This window comes from Somniosus microcephalus, chromosome 11 (genome assembly GCF_052327205.1).
Source record: "Somniosus microcephalus isolate GS21.2 chromosome 11, FLI_Smic_1.0, whole genome shotgun sequence".
Taxonomy (NCBI): Eukaryota; Metazoa; Chordata; class Chondrichthyes; order Squaliformes; family Somniosidae; genus Somniosus; species Somniosus microcephalus.
This window is the reverse complement of record NC_140997.1, coordinates 8,156,484-8,179,812: the sequence shown is the minus strand read 5'-3', so window position 1 is coordinate 8,179,812 and position 23,329 is coordinate 8,156,484. Positions and strand designations below refer to the sequence as shown.

Sequence of the window (23,329 nt, the reverse complement as noted above, 5' to 3'; positions counted from 1 at the left end):
TTGTGTTATTTGGGGAGTCTTTGAAAGGTCTTAATGTCAACAAAGCTTCAGAAACTTACCCAAGAGAGCCTGCCCTCGAAGAACGTGGTCATGCTCGTCAAAATGAACATGTTGAGCCCCTTGGTGCTTGGAGAGAGTGGTTGGGCTGGTTGCTGAAGCAGGCGGCAGCTGGTGATGAAGGGCAATGCGGGGCGACAGCTGGACCCTGCTGCTATTCTCAAACTGAGGTGGCAGCCCTGCCTGAGCCTGGATGTAACAAGAGTGACCCGGAATCTGTCCTGGAGAAAGTGGGGAAACCGAAGAATGTTTCTGGGGACTGCACAGATTTTGCTGGTTAAAGGGTCGACTGGAACTCTGAATGTTCTGTGAACAAAAGCCTTGTTGTGACATCAACTGTGAGTAGGCCTGATCATGAATGTGTTTGTGACCAGGACTAAACTTCATAGTGGAAGTCATGTTCATCAAGTTGTCAGAAAGCCACACAGGCCCACCTTGAACCTGAAAAGAGAAATAAACAGGAAATCATTGTACGCACGTATATTTCACAGAGAGTCGGAGGGCCTGTAAAATGCTTCAAGACAAAGTATTGTGATTGATTTGGATGAGTCATTGTGCTCTGTTCTTAGCTTATTAATTAACCTGGTCATTCAATTCTGCACATGGAACTGGAAATGGAATTGGAATTGTTCCTTCTCAGGCAAATCTGAATGTGCAGCTTTTTCTTTGAATCCTATCGAGGATCAAGGCCATTGTTTTGGGCTGAACCACAACAAACTGAAGCATTCCAGGCATATTAAACATGACTGAAACAAAATCTGTTTACAGCAAATCTAACAGCAAAGTATATTCAGGAAATTATCAAGCTTAGCTATGCTATTTTATGGGAGGCACCAAGCACACACCGACAACATCTCCAGAGGGCAGGACGGAGATTTTTCAATGAACCACCCTATACTCTTAAGTGGTTCATTCATCAAAATATTGATAAAAGCCTGGAAGCAGGTAGCCTGCCCACATGCATTCCGGGAGACAATACATGAGGTTTTACTTTTAAACTGGGGTCTGTGAGGTCATCAGATGGAGCTTGGAATATTGCACTCGGCAAGAACAAGGTCTTGAGAATTCTGTATTTTTTGACTTGATAGCATATGATTTCTGTTGCTGTGTATTAATAAAAATTGGTTTCTGCAACTATAGCAGTTTTCTTTTGTGTAGTTGGACTGTCTTCTGGAATTTTCAGAGGGTGAAACTTTGTCGGCCCACCCTAATGCAGAAAATGCAAAAATGGCAGAAAAGAAAGAGTATTAGATAAATGTATTCATCTGGGGAGAATGGAAGGAGGATTTTCTAGGCATGTAGAACATCCAGAAAATGACTAATAGCCAATCACGCTTTCTTAAATTAAATCCACAAAGGGCAAAAAATGAGTCTTTTGCACTTAATCATGGGTTTTGCAACAAGTATTGAATAATTTGAGTTTTACATGTCAAAAGGTTTGTATAGGGAATTACACATAGGAGCGGGCGACAGAGAGAGTCCTCGTTACATTGCAGGTATGGATCACAATCAGCTGGCAATACAACAAAGGCAACCTGTACAAACTATTCAACCTTGTTCCTCCAGTGTACACAGAAGATGGTGCTTAAGATTTCTGGATGTATGTATTCTGTGAGGTCCATGTGATAAGAGAATCACAATGAACAGAAATCTGTCCGCTGAATGTGTGGAGACTGAGTCAGTTGACTCATTACGATGGATAAGTATGCCAGATTTCTTGGGGAAGGAATTTCCCCATATTTTCTTGAACTTTTATTGACAGTTGTTTCAGTATAACCAACTCACATTCCCAAGGATAAGGATTAAGATTTCTAATTCGTGCCCTATTTAATTCTTAAATATTGAGGGCATATTGTGAAATGTACAATGCTGTAATCTGCTACTATGGCAGAAATGCGTATAACCTAGTGTGTCCCTTTAAGGAAACAAGAAGTAATTACCAATAAACAGGCCCATCATATAGCCAATTAGAAGCCAATTGCTGGGGAAGATTCTTTGTTAGTAGACAGTAGCTTGTGGGAAAAAAAATCCTGGCTCCTTCCCAAGGTCAGAAGAAAACAGCATAAAATGAGTCCCTTTTTTATATACAACTAGCTGGGGGGGGGCCCGGCGTTGCCTAGGCGTTTTTGTGGAACGGCAGTTTACAGGGCCGCGCGGTTGGCTGCCGGCCGCTGCCGCTCCCCCGCTCTGTGTCTCGGGCCGAGCGGTTGTCAGGGCCGGCCCGGCCCGAGTGAGCCCAACTCACCTCCCACTCTGGTGGGCCGGGAGCGGGATACTGTGCTGGAGCCGCAATGTGGGGGTTTGTTGTGCTGGTGCTGTCGGTATTTTTAAAATGGTGGCGACGTTTCGGGAGGCTGCAGGATTAGGCCCGCCCACACACTGAATGAAACGCCCCCCGTGACGCACCGATTGGTCAACCATCAGGTCACTGAACTGTAGGATTGGTCAATCATCACGGCACAGGATTGGTCGACCTTGACGTCAGTCAATGGTAATGAGTGGATAATGAGTGGAATTTTGAAGGTTTTTTGTATAATGCGCGAACAATTTTTGTGTGAGGAAAAAGTAAATACGCTTATGCCCGTTCCGGAATCGTAAGCTTTCTTTCGAGGTAACACACGTGTAGGTATGCTCTATAACTTGAGTGTGTATAGCCGGACAGACAGACAGACGGAAGGACAGACAGACAGACCGATCGATCCTTTTATATATAGACTAGCTGGGGGGAGCCCGGCTTTGCCAGGGCTGTTTTGGGCCGGGCGGTTTAAATCGAGTGCCAGGCTTTGGGGCCCTGTCTGTGTCCCTTTGTGAAACAATGGCTGGCAGATCCCTGAGATGAAAACGATTAGTCCCGCCCACACACACACTTAATACCTTGAAAGATGAAAGTGAAAGTACTTATAAAACGTTTTTGGTAAATCTTATGTTATTTTTAAAAGAGATACTAACTTTCAAAGTAGTTTGAGCTGGAAGCTGAAGTCATGGCACTGAAACAATGGCTGCCAGATCCCCGAGATGAAAACGATTAGTCCCGCCCACACACACACATCAGGCCAACCATCAGGGGACCGTACTGTAGGATTGGTCAATCGTGACGGCACAGGATTGGTCGAACCTTGACGTCAGTCAATCAATGCCAGCAGATAATGAGTTTAATTTTGAAGGTTTTTTGCATAAGGCGCGAACAATTTTCGTCCGACCGAAAAGTAAATACGCTTACCAGCGTCCCGGAAGCGTAAGCTTTCTTCGGAGGTAACGCGCGCGTAGGTACGCGGTATAACTTTCGAGCGCATAGCCGGACAGACGCACAACCGAGGACAGACAGACAGAAGGACAGACAGAAGGACAGACAGATCGACAGACAGATCGACAGACAGATCGACAGACAGATCGACAGACAGATCGACAGACAGATCGACAGACAGATCGACAGACAGATCGACAGACAGATCGACAGACAGATCGACAGACAGATCGACAGACAGATCGACAGACAGATCGACAGACAGATCGACAGACAGATCGACAGACAGATCGACAGACAGATCGACAGACAGATCGACAGACAGATCGACAGACAGATCGACAGACAGATCGACAGACAGATCGACAGACAGATCGACAGACAGATCGACAGACAGATCGACAGACAGATCGACAGACAGATCGACAGACAGATCGACAGACAGATCGACAGACAGATCGACAGACAGATCGACAGACAGATCGACAGACAGATCGACAGACAGATCGACAGACAGATCGACAGACAGATCGACAGACAGATCGACAGACAGATCGACAGACAGATCGACAGACAGATCGACAGACAGATCGACAGACAGATCGACAGACAGATCGACAGACAGATCGACAGACAGATCGACTCCTTTATATATATAGATAGATAGAAGATAGAAGAAGATAGATAAGATAAAAGTGACAAAAATCTGCATGTGTAACAATGTATGACGAAGTGTGTCTCAAAACACATATTGTGTATATATATATAAACTGTATATATCTACACCAACAGATGTCCCATGGTGTTGCTCATATTGAGTCAGGCGTTTTAGAAGAACAATGCCAAGTAGCACTATTTGGGACAGTTTTATTGGCATTGGCGCAACCCAAGGATCTGACAACACTGTGATAGGGTTTCACGGTCTAGCATATTTTGAGGGGACTCCCATGGTCTGGGGCATTGGCAGGGAATCTTGTGAGCTTGAAGCATTGTAGAGAAGGGCTTTGGAAACACTGGGGCAGTTCCTTCGATCGAGGATCAATGAGTCCTGGGATCATTGGGGATGGAGGTTTCGGAGTCGGAGAGCACTGGGGGCAGTCCTGGAATCAGGGAGCACTTGTAGGGGATGTTACTCGAGATCTGGCAGCATAGTGGGTGGCACCGGGGTCTGGGAGCATGATCCAGGTGTTTGAGTACCATGAAGGGCTGCAGGATCTCGGAGTTACGGTGGGGATCTCCTTGCGAGGGGAAACCTGGGACTGCGGGATGGAATAAAGGGTCTGGGAGTTTTGGTGGTTGCTCGGAACCAGCCATATTGGACTGGAGTCCAGCTGCCATGCTGGGTAGGGAGACCCAGGAGAATGGGGCTCAACCTGCTGCAGGCCCCTTTCAAATCAACACTTCCTAAATCTCTATCATTTTCCCACGGATAAGCCGACTCCCCAAACTGTCTGGAGCCCCTTTTGCAACCTCAGGCACACCCACCATTACTTTCCCCATTGCCAATTCTTGGCTTAAAGCATTTAATTGTAAATTTTCTGTTTCTTAGAATTAAATTTAAATCGGAAATGAGGAGAAATTTCTTCTTTGAGGGTTGTGAATCTTTGGAATTCTCTTCCCCAGAGAGCTGTGGAGGCTGGGTCATTGAATATATTTAAGGTGGAGATGGACAGATTTTTGAAAGGTAAGGGGGTCAAGGGTTATGGGGAGCGGGCAGGGAAGTGGAGTTGAGGCTAAGATCAGATCAGCCATGATCTTATTGAATGGTGGAGCAGGCTCGAGGGCCCAAATGACCGACTCCTGCTCTTATGTCTTATGTTCTTATGTAAATAGACAGAAAATTATGGGCCTGTGTTGCAGAATTTCCTGATCTCCACTATTTGCATGTGCCACAAACAAAAATTACCCCATAAAACTCAACGATTCATCATTTATGCAGTTTCCAAGTTTTTATTTATATTATTGGTTATGTAAATAAACTTCGTCAAAAATGGCTCAGAAGAGTTTTTTTCATTGAATTTTCAACGGCGACAAACAGAAATCCATTCTCTATAAACAATCTTTTTGTTTTATTTTCTGACCAAAGAAACCATGACAATAGATGCTGCTGTTCACAAAGTCTCTCACAGGTGTTGTGTTGCCTGTCTGTGAGGAGTTAATCATAGAAAATATGTAACAAATTTATATAAATGTCATCACTTGCCTGAAATAAAAGCTGAGAATTTAATCTCCAGTTTCTTTGAAACTCTTAGAAAAAGCAAAGAAATTCTCAAATCTTCACAGGATGAGGGGGCACAGACAGACTGCACACTGGGAAACTCTGCAAACTGTACATACTTGGAGAGCACTGGTGTGGTCTGGAGTCCTCTGCAGGCTTGAGAGTTAGGCTGAGGTCTTACTAAAGTAAAAACTTTAAGGAAGTGAAAACTTTAAGGATGGCACTTAAAATACAAAATAATCAGTGGGTAAATTTTGAAATATGTATTTTTTTATTTTAACATATTAGTTAAATTAAAAATTTCACAGAAAAAAAAGTCAATTAAAAAATAATAATAATTGAGTAATTTGTGGGAAAAGGATAGCACACATTAGTGACAGATCAGTGTTGTCAGTGAACATTCGAATACCCATTAAAGCACCAGCTACTGGTATCACTAATAAATGGAACTGTGTGTTGACAGTTTAACATTGGAATTCCCATTTGAAATGTTTACATAGCAGATTTCAAGAGTGTCCATCACGCACGGTGTGTGTGTGTGTGTGTGTGTGTGTGTGTGTGTGTGTGTGTGTGAGAGAGAGAGACCAATGTGTGTGTGTGTGTGTGTGTGTGTGTGTGAGAGAGAGAGAGAGAGACCAATGTGTGTGTGTGTGTGTGTGTGTGTGTGTGTGTGTGTGTGTGAGAGAGAGAGAGAGAGAGAGAGAGAGAGAGACCAATGTGAAATGACAGTCTCTTTTTAATTACTTCTGGAACTCTGAACTGTGATGGGCATGCATCAAAACGATGGCAAGTTGTATGATAGACTGTTTTACAAGGGTAGCAATGCAGGAATGTATTGTTACACTGTTCACTGCTGTGAAGCAAACACTGGTGATATCATTTAAGAGCTTAATTTCTGTTGAGGCTTGGCTTTATTTGTCCTTTTTGAAGTGTGATTGCTTAAGTGAATGAAGAGGATGCAGACATTCTGACTCTGCTATTTTTAAATGTTGGGGAGTTTGTTCATATATTGCGGCAAGGACCGGAAGGCAACACCTCTCTCCAAAAATGGAGACAGGATAAGCTAGGAAATATTAAATCAACCAGTTAGTCTTACTTCAGTTCTTGGTCAGGGATCTTACAGAATTCTTAGAAGAAATTATCAGAGGATATGTAAAAGACAAAGTGGAATAAAAACAGAAAATGTTGGAAACACTCAGCAGGTCAGGCAGCATCTGTGGAGAGAGAAACAGAGTTAACATATCAGGTCGATGACCTTTCATCAGAACTGGTATCACAAATAAATGGGTTCTGATGAAAGGTCACCAACCTGAAACGTTAACTCTGTTTCTCTCTCCACAGATGCTGCCTGACCTGCTGAGCATTTTGTAGAATATACAGCACCGAAACAAGCCATTCAGCCCAACCAGCTCATGCTGGCGTTTATGCTCCACTCGAGCCTTTCCAGTATTTTATAATTTTATTTCAGATTTCCAGCATCTGCAGTATTTTGCTTCTGTTTAAAGATAAAGTGAATGTGGTTTATATGGACTTTCAAAATATATTTAATAGGATACCACATAAAAGACTTATGGCAAAGGTAATGGCACATGTAATTAAGGGGAATGTGTCCATATGGATAGAAGGACAACTGGAATGCAGAAATCAAAAGGGACGATGTAAAGGGAAGCTTTTCCAGACAGCAATAATATAGAGAGTGGTCTTCCACAGGGGAGCTTGTTGGGGATATTCTTATTTATCACATGCATTTATAAATAATCATTTGAATTTGAGAATTAGGGAACATCACCACAATTTGTTGGCAACGCCAAATTAAGTGCTATGGCAGACTGTGACAAGGACTGAGTGTTCACAGATAGGGAAGCAAGATGAACAGATGGAGATCAGTGTAAAGAAATATAAAGTAACGCATTTTGCAAGTAAGGGGATGATTTTCACCCTACTTGCCTGGCAGAAACCAGGCACTTGGGCAGTTAAAATGCCCCATGTTGTTTACCTGTCGAAAAGCCAGCGGGATACTGCCATTTCCAACTTTAATGGATGCTTCTGGACAGGCAGCAATGCTTCCCAACCAAAGCTTGCCATGTCCTAATTCACATATGTTAATCTGGGTCTGATGACATTATGGGTCCCAGGCAGCGATTTTAACTTTGGCTTAAGTGAGGAAGTTGCCACCACGAAGGCCAGTGTGAAGAGGATCGGGAAGCTGAATAGCCCCGCTATGTAAGGTTTTTACTTTCCTTTATGGGGCCAGGAGGAGGCCATCCCCCGGATCCCCCTTTCCCACACTTACCCGAGTGCTGGTGGGCACCCAACAGCCACCCAACTGTCTGGAGGCCAGCACCCACTTCCCACCCGTTCTGGTTAAAGTCGCCATGGCCTCACACTGCTGGCAGTTAAAATCTCTCCCAAGAGTAGGGAAATGAAGTACCTCTTAAATAGTAACATTTTAAATGGCGTGCAGGAGCAGAGGGGCCCGGGTGTGCAGATACCGTCACTAAAGGTGGAAGCACCAGTAGATAAGGCCAGCCAAAGGCAAGCAGAATCCCTGATTTTGTATCTAGATGGCAAGACGGAGCCACAAATCAAAGGGGAAGTTACACACAAACGGTGGTTAGAATGTTGAATTCTCTGCCACAAATTGTTGAAGCAGAGTCCATAAGTACTTGTTAAAAAGGGAATTAGTTAGCTTGCTGAAAAAGAGGAATATAAAAGGATATGAAGAGCGATGAGAGTGGGATTAGATGTGGTGGCTCATGCAGAAAAATACTGGAGAAGGTAATGGATCTTGCTGCAACCACACACGAGAGAGAAAAATTGCTTTCAAAAGGTTGCGACAAGGTACATTTCTTTAAAATAAAGTTGAGTGCTCCCCTGAATATTGGTGGCTTGCCCATAATTTCATTAACAGAACTCTGATCTGGCAGTAGCTATTGCTTGATTCACAGATTCCAGAGTTGAATGACCACAGCAGCACATGACATTAAAGCAGATGTGGCATTTCACATCACAGCTGCTATTTCTTGATCCTCCAATCATCATTAATTCAGGTTAACCAGTTGGGATTCAAAGTAAGCTGGGCACATCTATATTCAGCTGACCCCCAAATCACACATCTCAGTGTAATTACATCTCTAATCCATTGCTAGGAGATGGATCAAGGTCATTTTTTCCCTTTGTTAATTTAAATTGTAATTTACAAGTTAAAAAGGAGAAATGGATACCTTTTCTCTCACATCATTACTCTTTCTGCCCGGAGTCCAGAATGATCCCACGTCTGATCTTGGTGTCATCCTTTCTCTACCTGAAAATGAATGATAATGATTATTTGAGATGCACCCTTGATGTCTCTGTGTATTGCACAGTGAGGCAGTATGATAACTAATAAACCATATTGGAACTGAAGCGCACAAAGTTGCCCTGCATGGCTATAAACTTCAATCATTTCATTTTACAATTGTAGGTGTGCAACATGCTAGAGGATGCAAAAAAGCTCTGAACTTGCACAATTGCTTTGCATCCAGAGGTATTCCAATTTTGCTCCCAACTGAAACTGACCATGGTACAAAAGTATGAATGGAGAAAATGACGTGTGTCCTGCTCGAGTCCAATGCTCATACGCATACTCCTACTCTGTGCTTGAATGGTGCATTTTGTACTGAGGCAGCACGGAGAATGACTATAACCCTATTGTAAGCATTTAATAGTTAGAATGCTTGCTTCAGATTTTAATTCTCTTTTGATACTGTTATGCACAGTTTTGAGATTGCAGATACAAGAACAGAAAATGCTAGAAATACTCAGCAAGTCATACAGCATGTGTGGAGAGAAAAACAAAGTTAACATTTCTCTGATGAAAGGTCATCGACCTGAAACACTGGGCTGGATTTTGTCAATGGGGAGCTTTTGGAGGCGGGACTCCCACTTGTTGTGTTTTAGTCCCGCCTCCATCGACTTGTGGCCAACCCACGCTATTTTCCCTTGATTGACCTTATTAAGCCCGCCCAGCGAGCTCAGCAGGCCAATTAAGGGGAAGCCAGTTACAGGTGACATCAGCGAGTGCCGTTTCATCTGTCAAGAGCTTTTGACAGATGAAATGTCATCCTTTGACAGCTCTGTGAAGCTCAATTAGAAAGCCTTCCTGACCAGAAAGCAGAAGGCTGCAGCCTTTGACAGTCCAGCAGCCATTCTGCTTCCTGTGCCGGTGAACTGAGGGACTCCCCAGAACTGAAGGAAGGAAGCCTGCAGGAAGAAGTAAAGGTAAGTAAAGCTTATTAAAACACATTACACACACCTCACACACATGCACCATTACTCACCTGCACACCGGACATCTCGGCCCCTCCGACCCCCGCAGACCAACAGCCCGCCTCGCTGACCCTGGCAAGGTTCGGAGCAGTCGGGAAGCCCACACTTCAGGGCTCAAAATAGGGATTAGCTAAAAAACTGCCTGTTAACTATCTGTTGACAGGCAGTTAATTGGCATTAATCCCCTTCCCGCCTCGAGGAGGGGGGACCCGGCACGGGTCGGCTACCCGCCTCCTGGCAAGATGGCATGGAGGCGGGTTGGGCACCCGTCCCCAAATTCTGCCATTTTCCTGGCAGTCCCGCCTCCCCAGGCCTGGCAAAATCGAGCCCATGAACTCTGTTTCTCGCTCCACAGATGCTGCCTGGTCTGCTGAGTATTTTCAGCATTTTCTGTTTTAATTTCAGATCTCCAGCATCCGCAGTATTTTGTTTTTGTATTTGAGATTGCAGAGTTACTTTTCAATGCAAGAACCTTATTAGATAGTTTCTATGCCAAGGACTCACAGCAAGTGCGACAAGTTTCAGAGCTACCAGTCTCCATATTTAGAGGACCCCAAGGCTCAGATCGAAAGAATGAAGAACAGATAACAGAAAAAGGCAAATTAAGAGGCTTCAGTCTGACTGGAATTAAAATCAGAACTGGAGGAGATGGAATGGAGATAAAGATGACAGTCTATGGCAATGGTCGTCTGCTATCGCTTTATGAAGAAGTTGAGTTTTTTTGTAGTTTGTCCCTGATGCAAAAAAAGATGCTATATAAATGAAGATATTTTATCCCTGTTGTCGATCTTGGCAAAACGTATGGCCGCATTAATGGTCAGCAGCCTGCTCCCACACCTGGATAGTTTTGCAGAGAAAAACTTGATGGGACAACATAGAGCAACCCTGATGGACGTACTGCAAAATGACTGGATTGAGGTTTGAAGGTCCACTCTTAGTTGCAGACAGATGTCCACGGGAATCCAACCACCCGTGCCAATATCCAGCTCAATTTAGATCAGCAACTAAGAGTGGTCAATTTCCTTCCGGGAGGAATATCAGTTTTCTTACTTATTTTACTTGATGTTACTACCCTCCTTCAGGATTTTGGAACCATCAGGATTCATGACAATACAAACCTGACAAGAGCTGCTGCAAGGAGTCAGCTCAATAAGGAGAATGCGATTTTGTTCCATGCTTTCTACTCTGATTTTTAGCAGACAAGCTCTTGTAATTTGGTTCCAAGTTCTTCAGCTGAAATGTCTTCTCTCTTTCAGATGTTAATGGACCTGCTGCATATTTCCAGCATTTTCTGTTATTAGTTTAGTTCGAAAATACTTTCCCGAATATCTTGGTTTACAAAAAATAAGTTTCCAGAGTAACCAAAATGCTCCAACGTCTCTCGGATACCCTTGGTAATCTTAGTGATAAATGCAACCATTGGTTGATGGATGAATACTTACTACTGACCGTGTTTTAGTAAAGCTGCGCTTCACTGTGTTGGAGAGTTCTCAAGTATGTTTTGGTATCACAAGGAAATTGCAACACTCACCTTCCAGGTTCAAGAGTGAAAAATGGCCACTTCGGAACATTATAGAACAAAAACAGGACGCTGGAAGCTGGTATCCCAAGAGGAGGCGATGTGAAAATGTTTATGCAGGGGCTAACATCAATGCCACTGAATTATGGTGATGGAACAGGCCAAATGCCATGTTTTTAAATGTATTCTTGGATTTTTACAGATGCTTTGGGGATCAAATTCCATGACTATGCTCATTATTCTGTGGAAACTATAAATGAATGGCCATTTTTCATATTTTCCTTTATCTATGTATTTAATTTTTATCCCTTACCAGTTTTAAAGCTCAGAATGCACGACAAAATAATAGACAAGATGTACCAGTTGGAGTTAAAGATGTGATATTTAGAAGTAATGGGTAGGGTGTGGGGTTTAGCTATATGGAGGGCAGTCTGTGCTTTGGTAGAGCTGGTGAAAACCCTGGGCTTTGTTAGCACTGGAGTGGAGGTCCTGGAGTTGCTGGGGTTTGGTAGAATGAAGAATGGTCTGGCATCTTTTTGGAGGGGGAACCCGAGCTTTGCAGCATTGGGGGGTGGATTATGAAAGAGAGAGGTCGCAGTCAGTGCCAAGAAACCAGCAAAGAGCAACAAATGACCTGGGGTGATGGGGATGGAGAATGAAGAGTGTGCAAAGTGGATGGGAAAGAAGAAGCTTGAGACACTTGGCGGGTCCACGGGTGGGTTCCTGGTATCTGTCAGTGTGAGGGGAGGGTGGACAGCATGGCCTGGGTGGGGGCATTCCACGTCTTCCAGAATTAGTTTGTAATTTTCTAAGCGATCTCTGCAAATATTAATTTTGGTGTTTTGATTTCTGGAGGTCTATCTCCTTTGTGTTTCTCTCAGTATATCTGTGTCTCTAGCTGTCAGTCTCTTCCTAAGTGTCAGTAATTGGAATGTTTACTTATTTTAACCATCAACAAAGCACAAGTGATAATGAAATGTTTGGCTTCCTTTCAAAATTCACTTACCTTTTAAATTTAAAAAATGAAAGCAAATTAGGATGAGGAAAGGCACCAATTACATGGAGCCAGTCAGGGACCACGAGCAGATCCAGTGATAAGTATTTGGTATCATTGCCTAGTACAATGTAGGGTGCCACAAACTGAACCTTTGCACTGGGATCTCAAGGCAAACACTGCCTCGGGCAGCATGAAGTAAAATTGGTGAAATAGAAGTACACATCCAATGCAGAATTTTTAATAAATATATAAAATAATTAAAACGTTCGCATATAATACACACTTCCTGCCCATTTCACGCTTTACTTTATGTATCATGATGATGATTTTTGTGTAACGCTTCTTCTATCATACCAGTCACATCTGGGTATTACTTTTAACAAAAATAGACTGCAGGGTACATCTACTTACTATTATACCCATCTTTCAGTCCTCTCAATGCTATGTGGCGCTGTTACTTCTCCAAGCTCCATCTGCTGTTTTAAGTTAGCTTGAAGTTAATTTGAGTATTTCTGTTACGTCCTCCTTGCCTTCCTTTGCTGCCCCTCACCTCCAGACTGCTGTCGTGTTCTCTGCTACTCCTCTATCCAAGTGTCTCAAGCCTCTCCTTTCCCATCCACTTTGCACACTCTTTCATTCTCCATCCCCATCACCCCAGGTCATTTGTTGCTCTTTGCTGGTTTCTTGGCACTGACTGCGACCTCTCTCTTTCTCTTCCTACACCAACCCTCCACCCAAGTTGTCTCCATTTTGCTGGTTTCCTGGCACTGAGTGACGGCCTCTCTGTTGGCTCCTGTTCATTGCTTCCCCAGTTACATCCACCCACTAATAAAGGTAATGCAGTGTATCCACTGGCACGAGGGTATATATGAAGTATAAGTTTAGATAGGCAGTTTCCATTATAAATGTGCACATAGGAATTTAGAATGGAAGCAAAAATAATGACAATGTATGCCTTTAAAATGGGAACTGAATTACATATGTGCACCCTGGTCTAAATATTCCCCATTGCACAGGAGGAGGAAAAAGAGTGGGAGAGCAATAGTGATAGTGGATTCTATCGTAAGGGGAACAGATAGACATTTCTGTGGCCGCAGACGTGACTCCAGGATGGTATGTTGCCTCCCTGGTGCCAGGGTCAAGGATGCAACTGAGCGGCTGCAGGACATTCTGAAGGGGGAGGGTGAACAGCCAGAGGTCGTGGTTCATAACAACGACATAGGTAGAAAGAGGGACGAAGTCCTGCAAGCAGAATATAGGGAGCTAGGAAATAAATTAAAAAGCAGGACCTCAAAAGGTAGTAATCTCAGGATTACTCCCAGTGCCACGTGCTAGCGAGAGCAGAAATAGGAGAACAGACCAGATGAATGCGTGGCTGGAGAGATGGTGTAGGAGGAAGGGATTTAAATTCCTGAAGCATTGGGACTGATTCTGGGGAAGGTGGGACCTGTACAAGCTGGACGGGTTACACCTCGGCAGGACCGGGACCAATATCCTTGCAGGGGGGCGGTGGGTTTGCTAGTGCTGTTGGGAAGGATTTAAACTAGTTTGTCAGGGGGCTGGGAACCTAAGTGTGGGCCCAAAACTGAGAGAAACAAAGCTGGAAGTGCAAGTTGGAAAAGTAGTCAGCAAAACTAGTAGGGAGCAGAAACAAAGGCCAACAGTAAAGAGGGTCAAAGTGCAGAAAAATATTAAACAGGCAAAGTTGAAGACACTTTATCTAAATGCACGTAGCATTCGCAACAAGGTGGATGAATTAATGGCACTAATAGAAGTAAATGGGTATGATGTATTGCCATTACAGAGACATGGCTGCAGGGTAACCAAAGCCAGGAACTGAATGTTCCAGGGTACTCAACATTTAGGAAGGACAGACAAAAAGGAAAAGGAGGTGGCGTAGCGCTGTTAATAAGGGATGAGATCGGTACGGTAGAGATAAAAGATCTTGGCTCGGCAGATCACGATGTAGAACTGGAATCAGTTTCGGTGGAGCTAAGAAACAGCAAAGGGCGGAAAACATTGGTGGAAGTTGTGTATAGGCCACCAAACAGCAGTGGTAATGTAGGGCATAGTATCAATCAAGTGCATGTAACGAGGACAATACGGTAATCATGGGGGACTTTAATCTACATATTGACTGGGCAAATCAAATGACCACTAATGGCGTGGAAGACAAATTCTTGGAATGCATGCGAGATGGTTTCCTGGATCAGTATGTGGAGGAACCAACCAGGGAACAGGCTATTCTGGATCTGGTACTGCGTAATGAGAAAGGGCTAATCAATAATCTTGTGGTAAAGGGGCCTTTAGGGACAAGTGACCATAATATGATTGAATTTTATATTAAGTTTGAGAGTGATGTAGTCCAATCTGAAACTAAGGTCTTCAATCTAAACAAAGAAACTACAAGGGTATGAGGGACAAGTTGGCCATGGTAGATTGGGAGACTACACTAAAAGGTATGACTAAAATGGCTAACGTTCAAGGAAATAATGCATAATTTGCAACAAACATATATTCCTCTAGGGCATAAAAACCCAAAAGGAAAAGTGATCCAACCATGGCTAACAATAGAAATTAAAGCTAGTATTAAGTCAAAGGAGGAAGCTTATAAATTTGCCAAAAAAGCGGTCAACCTGAGGATTAGGATCTTTTTAGAAATCAGCAAAGGGGCAACCAAGAAATCGCTAAAGAAAGGGAAGATGGAATATGAGCACAAACTAGCAAAAAATATAAAAACGGATTGTAATAGCTTCTATAGGTATGTGAAAAGGAAAAGACTGGCGAAGGTAAATGTAGGTCCTTTACAGTCAGAGACAGGAGAATTTATAATGGGGAATGAGGAAATGGCTGAGAAATTAAATAAATACTTCGGTTCTGCCTTCACAGAGGAAGACACAAAAAACCTCCCAGAAATACGAGAAAACCAAGGGTGTGGTGAGAATGAGGAACTTAAAGAAATTATTATTAGTAAAAAAAACAGTACTAGCAAAATTAATGGGACTAAAAGTCGATAAATCTCAAGGACCGGATGACCTACATCCTAGGGTTTTGAAAGAGGTGGCCATTGGAATAGTGGACGCATTGGTTGTCATCTTCCAAAATTCTATAGATTCTGGAACGATTCCTGCAGATTGGAGGATTGCAAATGTAACCCCGCTATTTAAGAAAGGAGGGAGAGAGAAAATGGGGAACGACAGACCTGTTAGCCTCACATCAGTAGTTGGGAAAATGCTGGAATCTATTATAAAGGATGCAATAACTGGGCACTTAGAAACTAATAGTAAGATTGGGCAGAGTCAGCATGGATTTATGAAAGGGAAGTCCTGTTTGACAAACCTATTGGAGTTTTTTGAGGATGTAACTAGTGGAGTAGACAAAGGGGAACCGGTAGATGTGGTGTATCTGGATTTTCAGAAAAGGCCTTCGATAAGGTCCCACATAAGAGGTTGGTGAACAAAATTAGGGCATATGGAATTGGGGGTAATATACTAGCATGGATTGAGAATTGGTTAATGGACTGAAAACAAAGCGTAGGGATAAACGGGTCTTTTTCAGGATGGCAGGCTGTGACTAGTGGGGTACCGCAAGGATCGGTGCTTGGGCCCCAGCTAGTCACAATCTATATCAATGATTTGGATGAGTGGACTAAATGTAACATTTCCAAATTTGCTGATGACACAAAGCTAGGCGGCAGCGTCAGTTGCGAAGAGGATGTGAAGAGGCCTCAAGGGGATATCGACAGGCTCAGAGAGTGGGCGAGAACATGGCAGATGGAATATAATGTGGATAAATGTGAAGTTATCCACTTTGGTAGAAAAAACAGAAAGGCAGAATATTTCCTAAATGGTGAAATATTGGAAAATGCAGATGCTCAAAAGGGACCTAGGTGTCCTTATACATGAGTCACTGAAATGTGCAGGTGCAGCAAGCCATTAGGAAGGCAAATGGTATGCTGGCCTTCATTACAAGAGGATTTGAGTACAGGAGTAAAGAAGTCTTACTCCAATTATATAGGGCCTTGATGAGACCACACCTGGAGTACTGTGTACAATTTTGGTCTCCTTACCTAAGGAAGGATATACTTGCCATAGAGGGAGTGCAACCAAGGTTCACGAGACTGATCCCTGGGATGGTGGGACTGTTGTATGAGAAGAGATTGAGTAAACTAGGCCTGTATTTTCTTGAATTCAGAAGAATGAGAGGGGACCTCATTGAAAAATTATTACAGGGCTTGATAGGGTGGATGCTGGGAGAATGTTTCCCTTGGCTGGAGAGTCTAGAACCAGGGGCCAGCCTCAGGATAAAGGGTAAGCCATTCAGGACTGAGATGAGAAGAAATTTCTTCACACAGAGGTGGTGAATCTTTGGAATTCTCTACCCCAGAGGGCTGTGGAGGCTCAGTCATTGGTTATATTCAAAACAGAAGTCGATAGGTTTCTGACTAGTAAGGGCATCAAGGAATATGGCAATAGGGCCAGTGAATGGAATTGAGGTAGGTCATCAGCCATGATCTCATTGAATGGCAGAGCAGGCTCGAAGGGCCGAATGGCCTACTCCTGCTCCTATTTCTTATGTTCTTATATTCTTATCCTCGAACCGTTATGTGCTATTTTTGCAGTAAATCAGACCGGTAGGTGCAACGAAAGTGAGGCCTTCTTAAAAAGAATGTTGACTTTGACAAATAAAAGTGTTCCAATCTGTGTTTTTAACCAATGCTACGAAAAATTTAAAATGAAGAAAAGTTGGCATTCCAATAGAGAGAGGGGCAGGCAAGACACCGTAATGTTGACTGTTGTCGTGTGAAGCAGTAGCAGAGCCAGACAGACAGATACGCAGGAGATGTGGAGTGGAGGCAGCCACAGAGACCCCACAAAAGGAAGAGTGGAGCGCAGGCAGACAGAGACACTGCTCAGGAGAGATGTAGATTAAAGAAGAAGGGCCTTGGGAGAGGTACAAAGACAACCAGAGAGACTCATTGGCAGAAAAGCACAGACAGCCAAGATGGACTTCTTGGAAGAGAAGCAGACCAGAAGTAGGAATGGCCAGAGATACTTTGTCTTTAACACTTAAGTTAGGCAAGGCACTGTAGAGCTAGTCTCCAAGGTAAAACAAGTCAGGTTGAGTTCATTCAGGACAATACTCATCATAACTGAGAAAGTGGTTTCTCTTAGCCTCGTGATGAAAGCACCATATTGAAAAAAGCAACCAAGAGCGCAGTATTAGCAAGTGAAACAGGTCACCTGGCTTGAACATAAGAAGTAGGAACAGGAGTAGGCCATACGGCCCCTCGGGCCTGCTCCGCCATTCAATAGGATCATGGCTGATCCGAATCTAGACTCATGTCCACTTCCCTGCCCTCTCCCCGTAACCCCTAATTCCCTTATCTGCTGGGAAACTGTCTATCTCCATTTTAAATTTATTTAATGTTGCAGCTTACATAGCTGTCTGGGGTAGCAAATTCCATAGATTTACTACCCGCTGAGTGAAGAAGTGTCTCCTCATCTCAGTTTTGAAAGGGCAGCCCCTTATTCTAAGATTATGCCCCCTAGTTCTAGTCTCACCCATCAGTGGAAACATCCTCACCGCATCCACCCAATCAAGCCCCCTCACAATCTTATATGTTTCGATAAGATTGCCTCTCATTCTTCTGAACTCCAATGAGTAAAGCCCCAACCTACTCAACCTCTCCTCATACGTCAACCCCCTCATCTCCGGAATCAACCGAGTGAACCTTCTCTGAACCACCTCGAGAGCAAGTATATCTTTTCTTAAATATGGAAACCAAAACTGCATGCAGTATTCCAGGAGTGGCCTCACCAATACCCTGTATAACTGAAGCAAGACTTCCCTGTTTTTATACTCCATCCCGCTTGCAATAAAAGCCAAGATTCCATTGGCCTTCCTGATCACCTGCTGCACCTGCATACTAACCTTCTGTGTTTCATGCACCAGGACCCCCAGATCCCTTTGTACTGTAGCACTTTGCAGTTTCTCTCCATTTAGATAATAACTTGCTCTTTGATTTATTCCGCCAAAGTGCATAACCTCACACTTTCCAACATTATATGCATCTGCCAAATCTCTGCCCCCTCACTTAGCCTGTCTATGTCCTTTTGCAGGTTTTTTATGTCCTCCTCACTCACTGCTTTCCCTCCCATCTTTGTATCGTCGGCAAACTTGGATATGTTGTACTCGGTCCCTTCCTCCAAATCGTTATAGATTGTAAAGAGTTGGGGTCCCAGCACTGACCCCTGCGGAACACCACTGGTTACTGATTTCCAGCCCGAGAACGAACCATTTATCCCAACTCTTCGTTTTCTGTCAGATAGCCAATCTTCCACCCATGCCAGTATATTACCCCCAATCCCGTGATTTTTGATCTTGATCAGTAATCTTTTGTGTGGAACCTTGTCAAATGCCTTTTGGAAGTCCAAATACACTACATCCACCTTTATCCCTTTATCCACCCTGTATGTTACATCCTCAAAGAATTCGAGCAAATTTGTCAAACACAACTTCCCCTTCGTAAAACCATGTTGACTCTGTCCTATTAAATTATGTTTATCCAAATGCTCTGATACTGTTTCCTTAATAATGGACTCCAACATTTTGCCACCACAGATGTTAGGCTAACTGATCTATAGTTTCCAGCTTTTTGTCTACTTCCCTTCTTAAATAAGGGTGTTACATTAGCAGTTTTCCAATCTGCCGGGACCTTTCCTGAGTCCAGGGAGTTTTGGAAAATAATCACCAATGCATCCACAATCCCTACCGCCACTTCTCTCAAGACCCTAGGATGTAGGCCATCAGGTCCGGGGGATTTATCCGCCTTAAGTCCCATTATCTTACCGAGTACCAGCTCCTTAGTGACTTTAATCGCATTTAGCTCCTCCCCCCCGATTGCCCCCTGTTTGTCCAGTGTTGGGATATTTTTAGTGTCCTCTACTGTAAAGACTGATACAAAGTATTTGTTCAGCGTCTTTGCCATCTCCATGTTCCCCACCACTAGTTTCCCGGTCTCGTCCTCTAAGGGACCAACGTTCACTTTAGCCACCCTTTTTCTTTTTATATAGCTGTAGAAACTCTTGCTATCTGTTTTTATATTTTTTGCTAGTTTACTTTCATAATCTATCTTCCCTTTCTTAATTAATCTTTTAGTTATTGTTTGCTGGCTTTTAAATGCTTCCCAATCTTCTATCATCGCACTAGATTTGGCTACTTTATATGCCCTTGTTTTCAGTCGAATACTATCCTTTATTACTTTACTAAGCCACGGATGGCTGTCTTTTCTTTTACTCCCCTTTTTCCTCAGTGGAATATATTTATCTTGAAAGATGTGAAATATCTCCTTGAATGTAGACCACTGCTCTTGTACCGTCTTACACTTTAATCTGTTTTCCCAGTCCACTTTAGTCAATTCTACTCTCATACCTTCATAGTCTCCTTTATTTAAGCTCAGTACGCTGGTTTGAGATCCAACTCTCTCACCCTCAAACTGAATTTGGAATTCAACCATATTATGGTCACTCATTCCAAGGGGATCCTTTACTGTGACATTTTTTATTAATCCTGTCTCATTGCACAGGACCAGATCTAAGATTGCCTGCTCCCTGGTTGGTTCAGTTACATACTGCTCAAGGAACCCATCCCTAATACACTCTATGAACTCTTCCTCAAGGCTGCCATGCCCAATTTGATTAGTCCAGTCAATATGAAAGTTAAAATCCCCCATGATTATAGCTGTTCCCTTATTACAAGCCCCAACTATTTCCTGATTTATACACCGACCAACAGAGTTGCAACTGTTAGGAGGCCTATAGACTACGCCCACTCGTGACTTTTTCCCCTTATTATTCCTTATCTCCACCCAAACTGTTTCACTATCCTGATCCTTTGACCCAATATCATTTCTGACTATTGCAGTGATTCCATCCTTGATTAACATAGCAACCCCACCTCCCTTTCCTTCCTGTCTGTCCTTCCTAATTGTCAAATACCCTTGTATGTTTAGTTCCCAGTCATGATCATCTTGCAGTCATGTTTCTGTAATGGCCACCAGATCATGCCCATGTGTAGTTATTTGAACCGTCAACTCGTTACGAATGCTGCGTGCATTCAGATAAATAACTTTCAAATATGTTTTCTGACAATTTATTCCTGCTTTTACCCCTTTTACGACTTTACATTATACATTCTGTCCCTTCCTGACACGCTCTGGTTTTTAATTCCCCCACTGCTACCTTGCTCTATTGCCTTCTCCGTTGTCATTTTTATTTTTCGCTCTCTTAAAACCTCCCCCCACTAATTAGTTAAAGCCCTCTCTACAGCCCTAGTTATTCGATTCGCCAGGACTCCAGTCTCAGCACTGGCCAAGTGAAGTCCGTCCCAACAGAACAGCTCTCTCCTGTCCGACTACTGATGCCAGTGTCCCAAGAAGCAAAACCTATTTCTCCCACACCAGTCTTTGAGCCACGCATTTAACTCTCTAATTTTATTTACCCTAGCCAAATTTGCACGTGGCTCAGGTAGTAATCCAGAGATTATTACCCTTGTGGTTCTGCTTTTTAATTTGGCCCCTAGCTGCTCAAACTCCCTCAGCAGAACCTCTTTCCTTGTCCTATCTATGTCGTTGGTACCAACATGGACCGCGACAACTGGATCCTCCCCCTCCCACTCCCAAGTTTCTCTCCAGCCCAGAGGAGATGTCCTTAACCCTGGCACCAGGCAGGCAACACAACCTTCGGGACTCTCGCTCTCGGCTGCAAAGAACCCTATCTATCCCCCTAACGATGCTATCCCCTACCACTACAACATTTCTTTTAACTCCCTCCACTTGAATGGCGCCCCGCTCCACGGTGCTGTAGCCAGGTTGCTCATCCTCCCCGCAGTCCCCGTTCCCATCTTCACAGGGAGTAAGAGCCTCAAACCTGTTGGACAAGAGCAAGGGCTGCGGCAGGTTAAGCCTAAAGAAATAGCACATGTGCATCTCAGATGTGAAGTTAATAGACCCTGAAGACTAGCTTGAGTGTTTGAAGTTTAAAGAGCAACATCAGCACACACTTCAAGAGGTTGTGCATTAGCATCACAACTGATTGAACTTAGAGTACACTGTCACGGAGGTTTGCCAACAGCTCAGGTTCACATGTCTACAGTGATTTATTCTGACCACTTTGCAATAAAAGATGTGTGCGTGCCACTGGGCTGATTAAGCGAGGATCTGTGCATTTAGATGGGCGAAGTTGTGGTGAAGATCTGTGCATTTAATTGGGATGTACTTTAACTAGGTTAGTCGATCTCCAGAGTGTTGCTGAATGAGAGTTCAGCACGTGGAATGCAGCTGTTCATGTTTACCACAGTCCTGCTACACCTCTACTGGGAGATTTACGTTGATGCTCAAGATGCTTTTATGTTTGTTTATTCATTCTTCCCTCTTCTCGCCCCGAAACCTTTCTTCTATTTCTCAGTTATTTATGAGATGAGCAAAGATTTTTTTCCCCTCCAGACTTGCCAATGGTGGATTTTTGATTCTTGCTGAAGCCGTTGCACCAGGAGGTTCTTCCCCATTCTCCAACCTCCAGTAACCAGCATCTCGAACATAAAAACTGACTGTAAAAGCTTTTATAGATATGTGAAGAGAAAAAGATTGGTGAAGTCAAGCGTAGGTCCCTTGCAGTCAGAATTAGGGGAATTTATAATGGGAAACAAGGAAATGGCAGACCAACTAAATACATACTTTGGTTCTGTCTTCACAAAGGAGGACACAAATAACCTCCCAGAGATGTCGGGGAACATCTGATGAAAGGGAGGAACTGAAAGAAATCAGCATTTGTAGGGAAATGGTGTTAGGAAAATTGATGGGACTGAAGGCCGATAAATCCCCAGGGCCTGATGGTCTACATCCCAGGGTACTTAAGGAAGTGGCCCTAGAGATAGGAGAGGCATTGCTGGTCATCTTCCAGAACTCGATAGACTCTGGAACGGTACCCATGGATTGGAGGGTAGCTAATGTTACCCCACTATTCAAAAAGGTGGTAGAGAAAAAGCAGGGAATTATAGACCGGTAAGCCTGACATCGGTAGTGGGGAAAATGCTAGAGTCCGTTATAAAAGATGTAATAGCAGAGCACTTGGAAAGCAGTGACAGGATCGGACAAAGTCAACATGGATTTACAAAAGGTAAATCATGCTTGACTAATCTACTGGAATTTTTTGAGGATGTAACTGGTAAAATAGATAAGGGAGAACCAGTGGATGTGGTGTATTTGGACTTTCAGAAGGCTTTCGATAAGGTCCTACATAAGAGATTAGCGTGCAAAATTAAGGCACATGGGATTGGGGGCAAGGTATTGACTTGGATAGAGAACTGGTTGGCGGACAGAAAGCAAAGAGTTGGAATAAACGGGTCGTTTTCCGAGTGGCAGGCAGTGACTAGTGGGGTACCGCAAGGATCGGTCCTAAGACCCCAGCTGTTCACAATATATATTAATGATCTGGACGAGGGAATTAGATGTACTATCTCCAAATTTGCAGACAACACAAAGCTGGGTGAGAGGGTAAGCTGTGAGGAGGATGTCGTGAAACTCCAGTGCGATTTGGACAGGTTGGGTGATTGGGCAGAAACATGGCAAATGCACTATAATGTGGATAAATGTGAGGTTATCCACTTTGGTGGCAAAAACAGGAAGGCAGATTATTATTTGAATGGCAATAGATTGGGAGAAGGGGAAGTGCAGAGAGGCCTGGGTTTTATTGTGCACCAGTCGCTGAAGGTAAGCATGCAGGTGCAGCAGGCGGTTAAGAAGGCAAATGGTATGTTGGCCTTCGTAGCAAGAGGGTTCGAGTACAGGAACAAGGATGTCTTGCTACAGTTGTACAGGGCCTTGGTGAGACCGCACCTTGAGTATTGTGTGCAGTTTTGGTCACCTTACTTGAGGAAGGACGTTCTTGCCATGGAGGGAGTGCAGCGAAGATTCACCAGGCTGAT

General features: G+C 43.6%; 1 protein-coding gene across 2 annotated transcripts in view; it reads right to left on the bottom strand.

The window, feature by feature from the left end:
- LOC147110285 (ATP-dependent RNA helicase with zinc finger domain-like) overlaps positions 1-23,329 on the bottom strand; it is a 332,514-nt gene that overhangs the window by 54,623 nt on the left and 254,562 nt on the right. For both annotated transcript variants that reach the window (XM_086000110.1, XM_086000111.1), the window contains exons 24-25: positions 8,744-8,823; positions 60-498 (exon numbers count right to left, since the gene is read on the bottom strand). In XM_086000110.1, the coding sequence (XP_085856236.1) occupies positions 60-498; positions 8,744-8,823 (519 nt within the window). The remainder of the gene's footprint in view (positions 1-59; positions 499-8,743; positions 8,824-23,329) is intronic.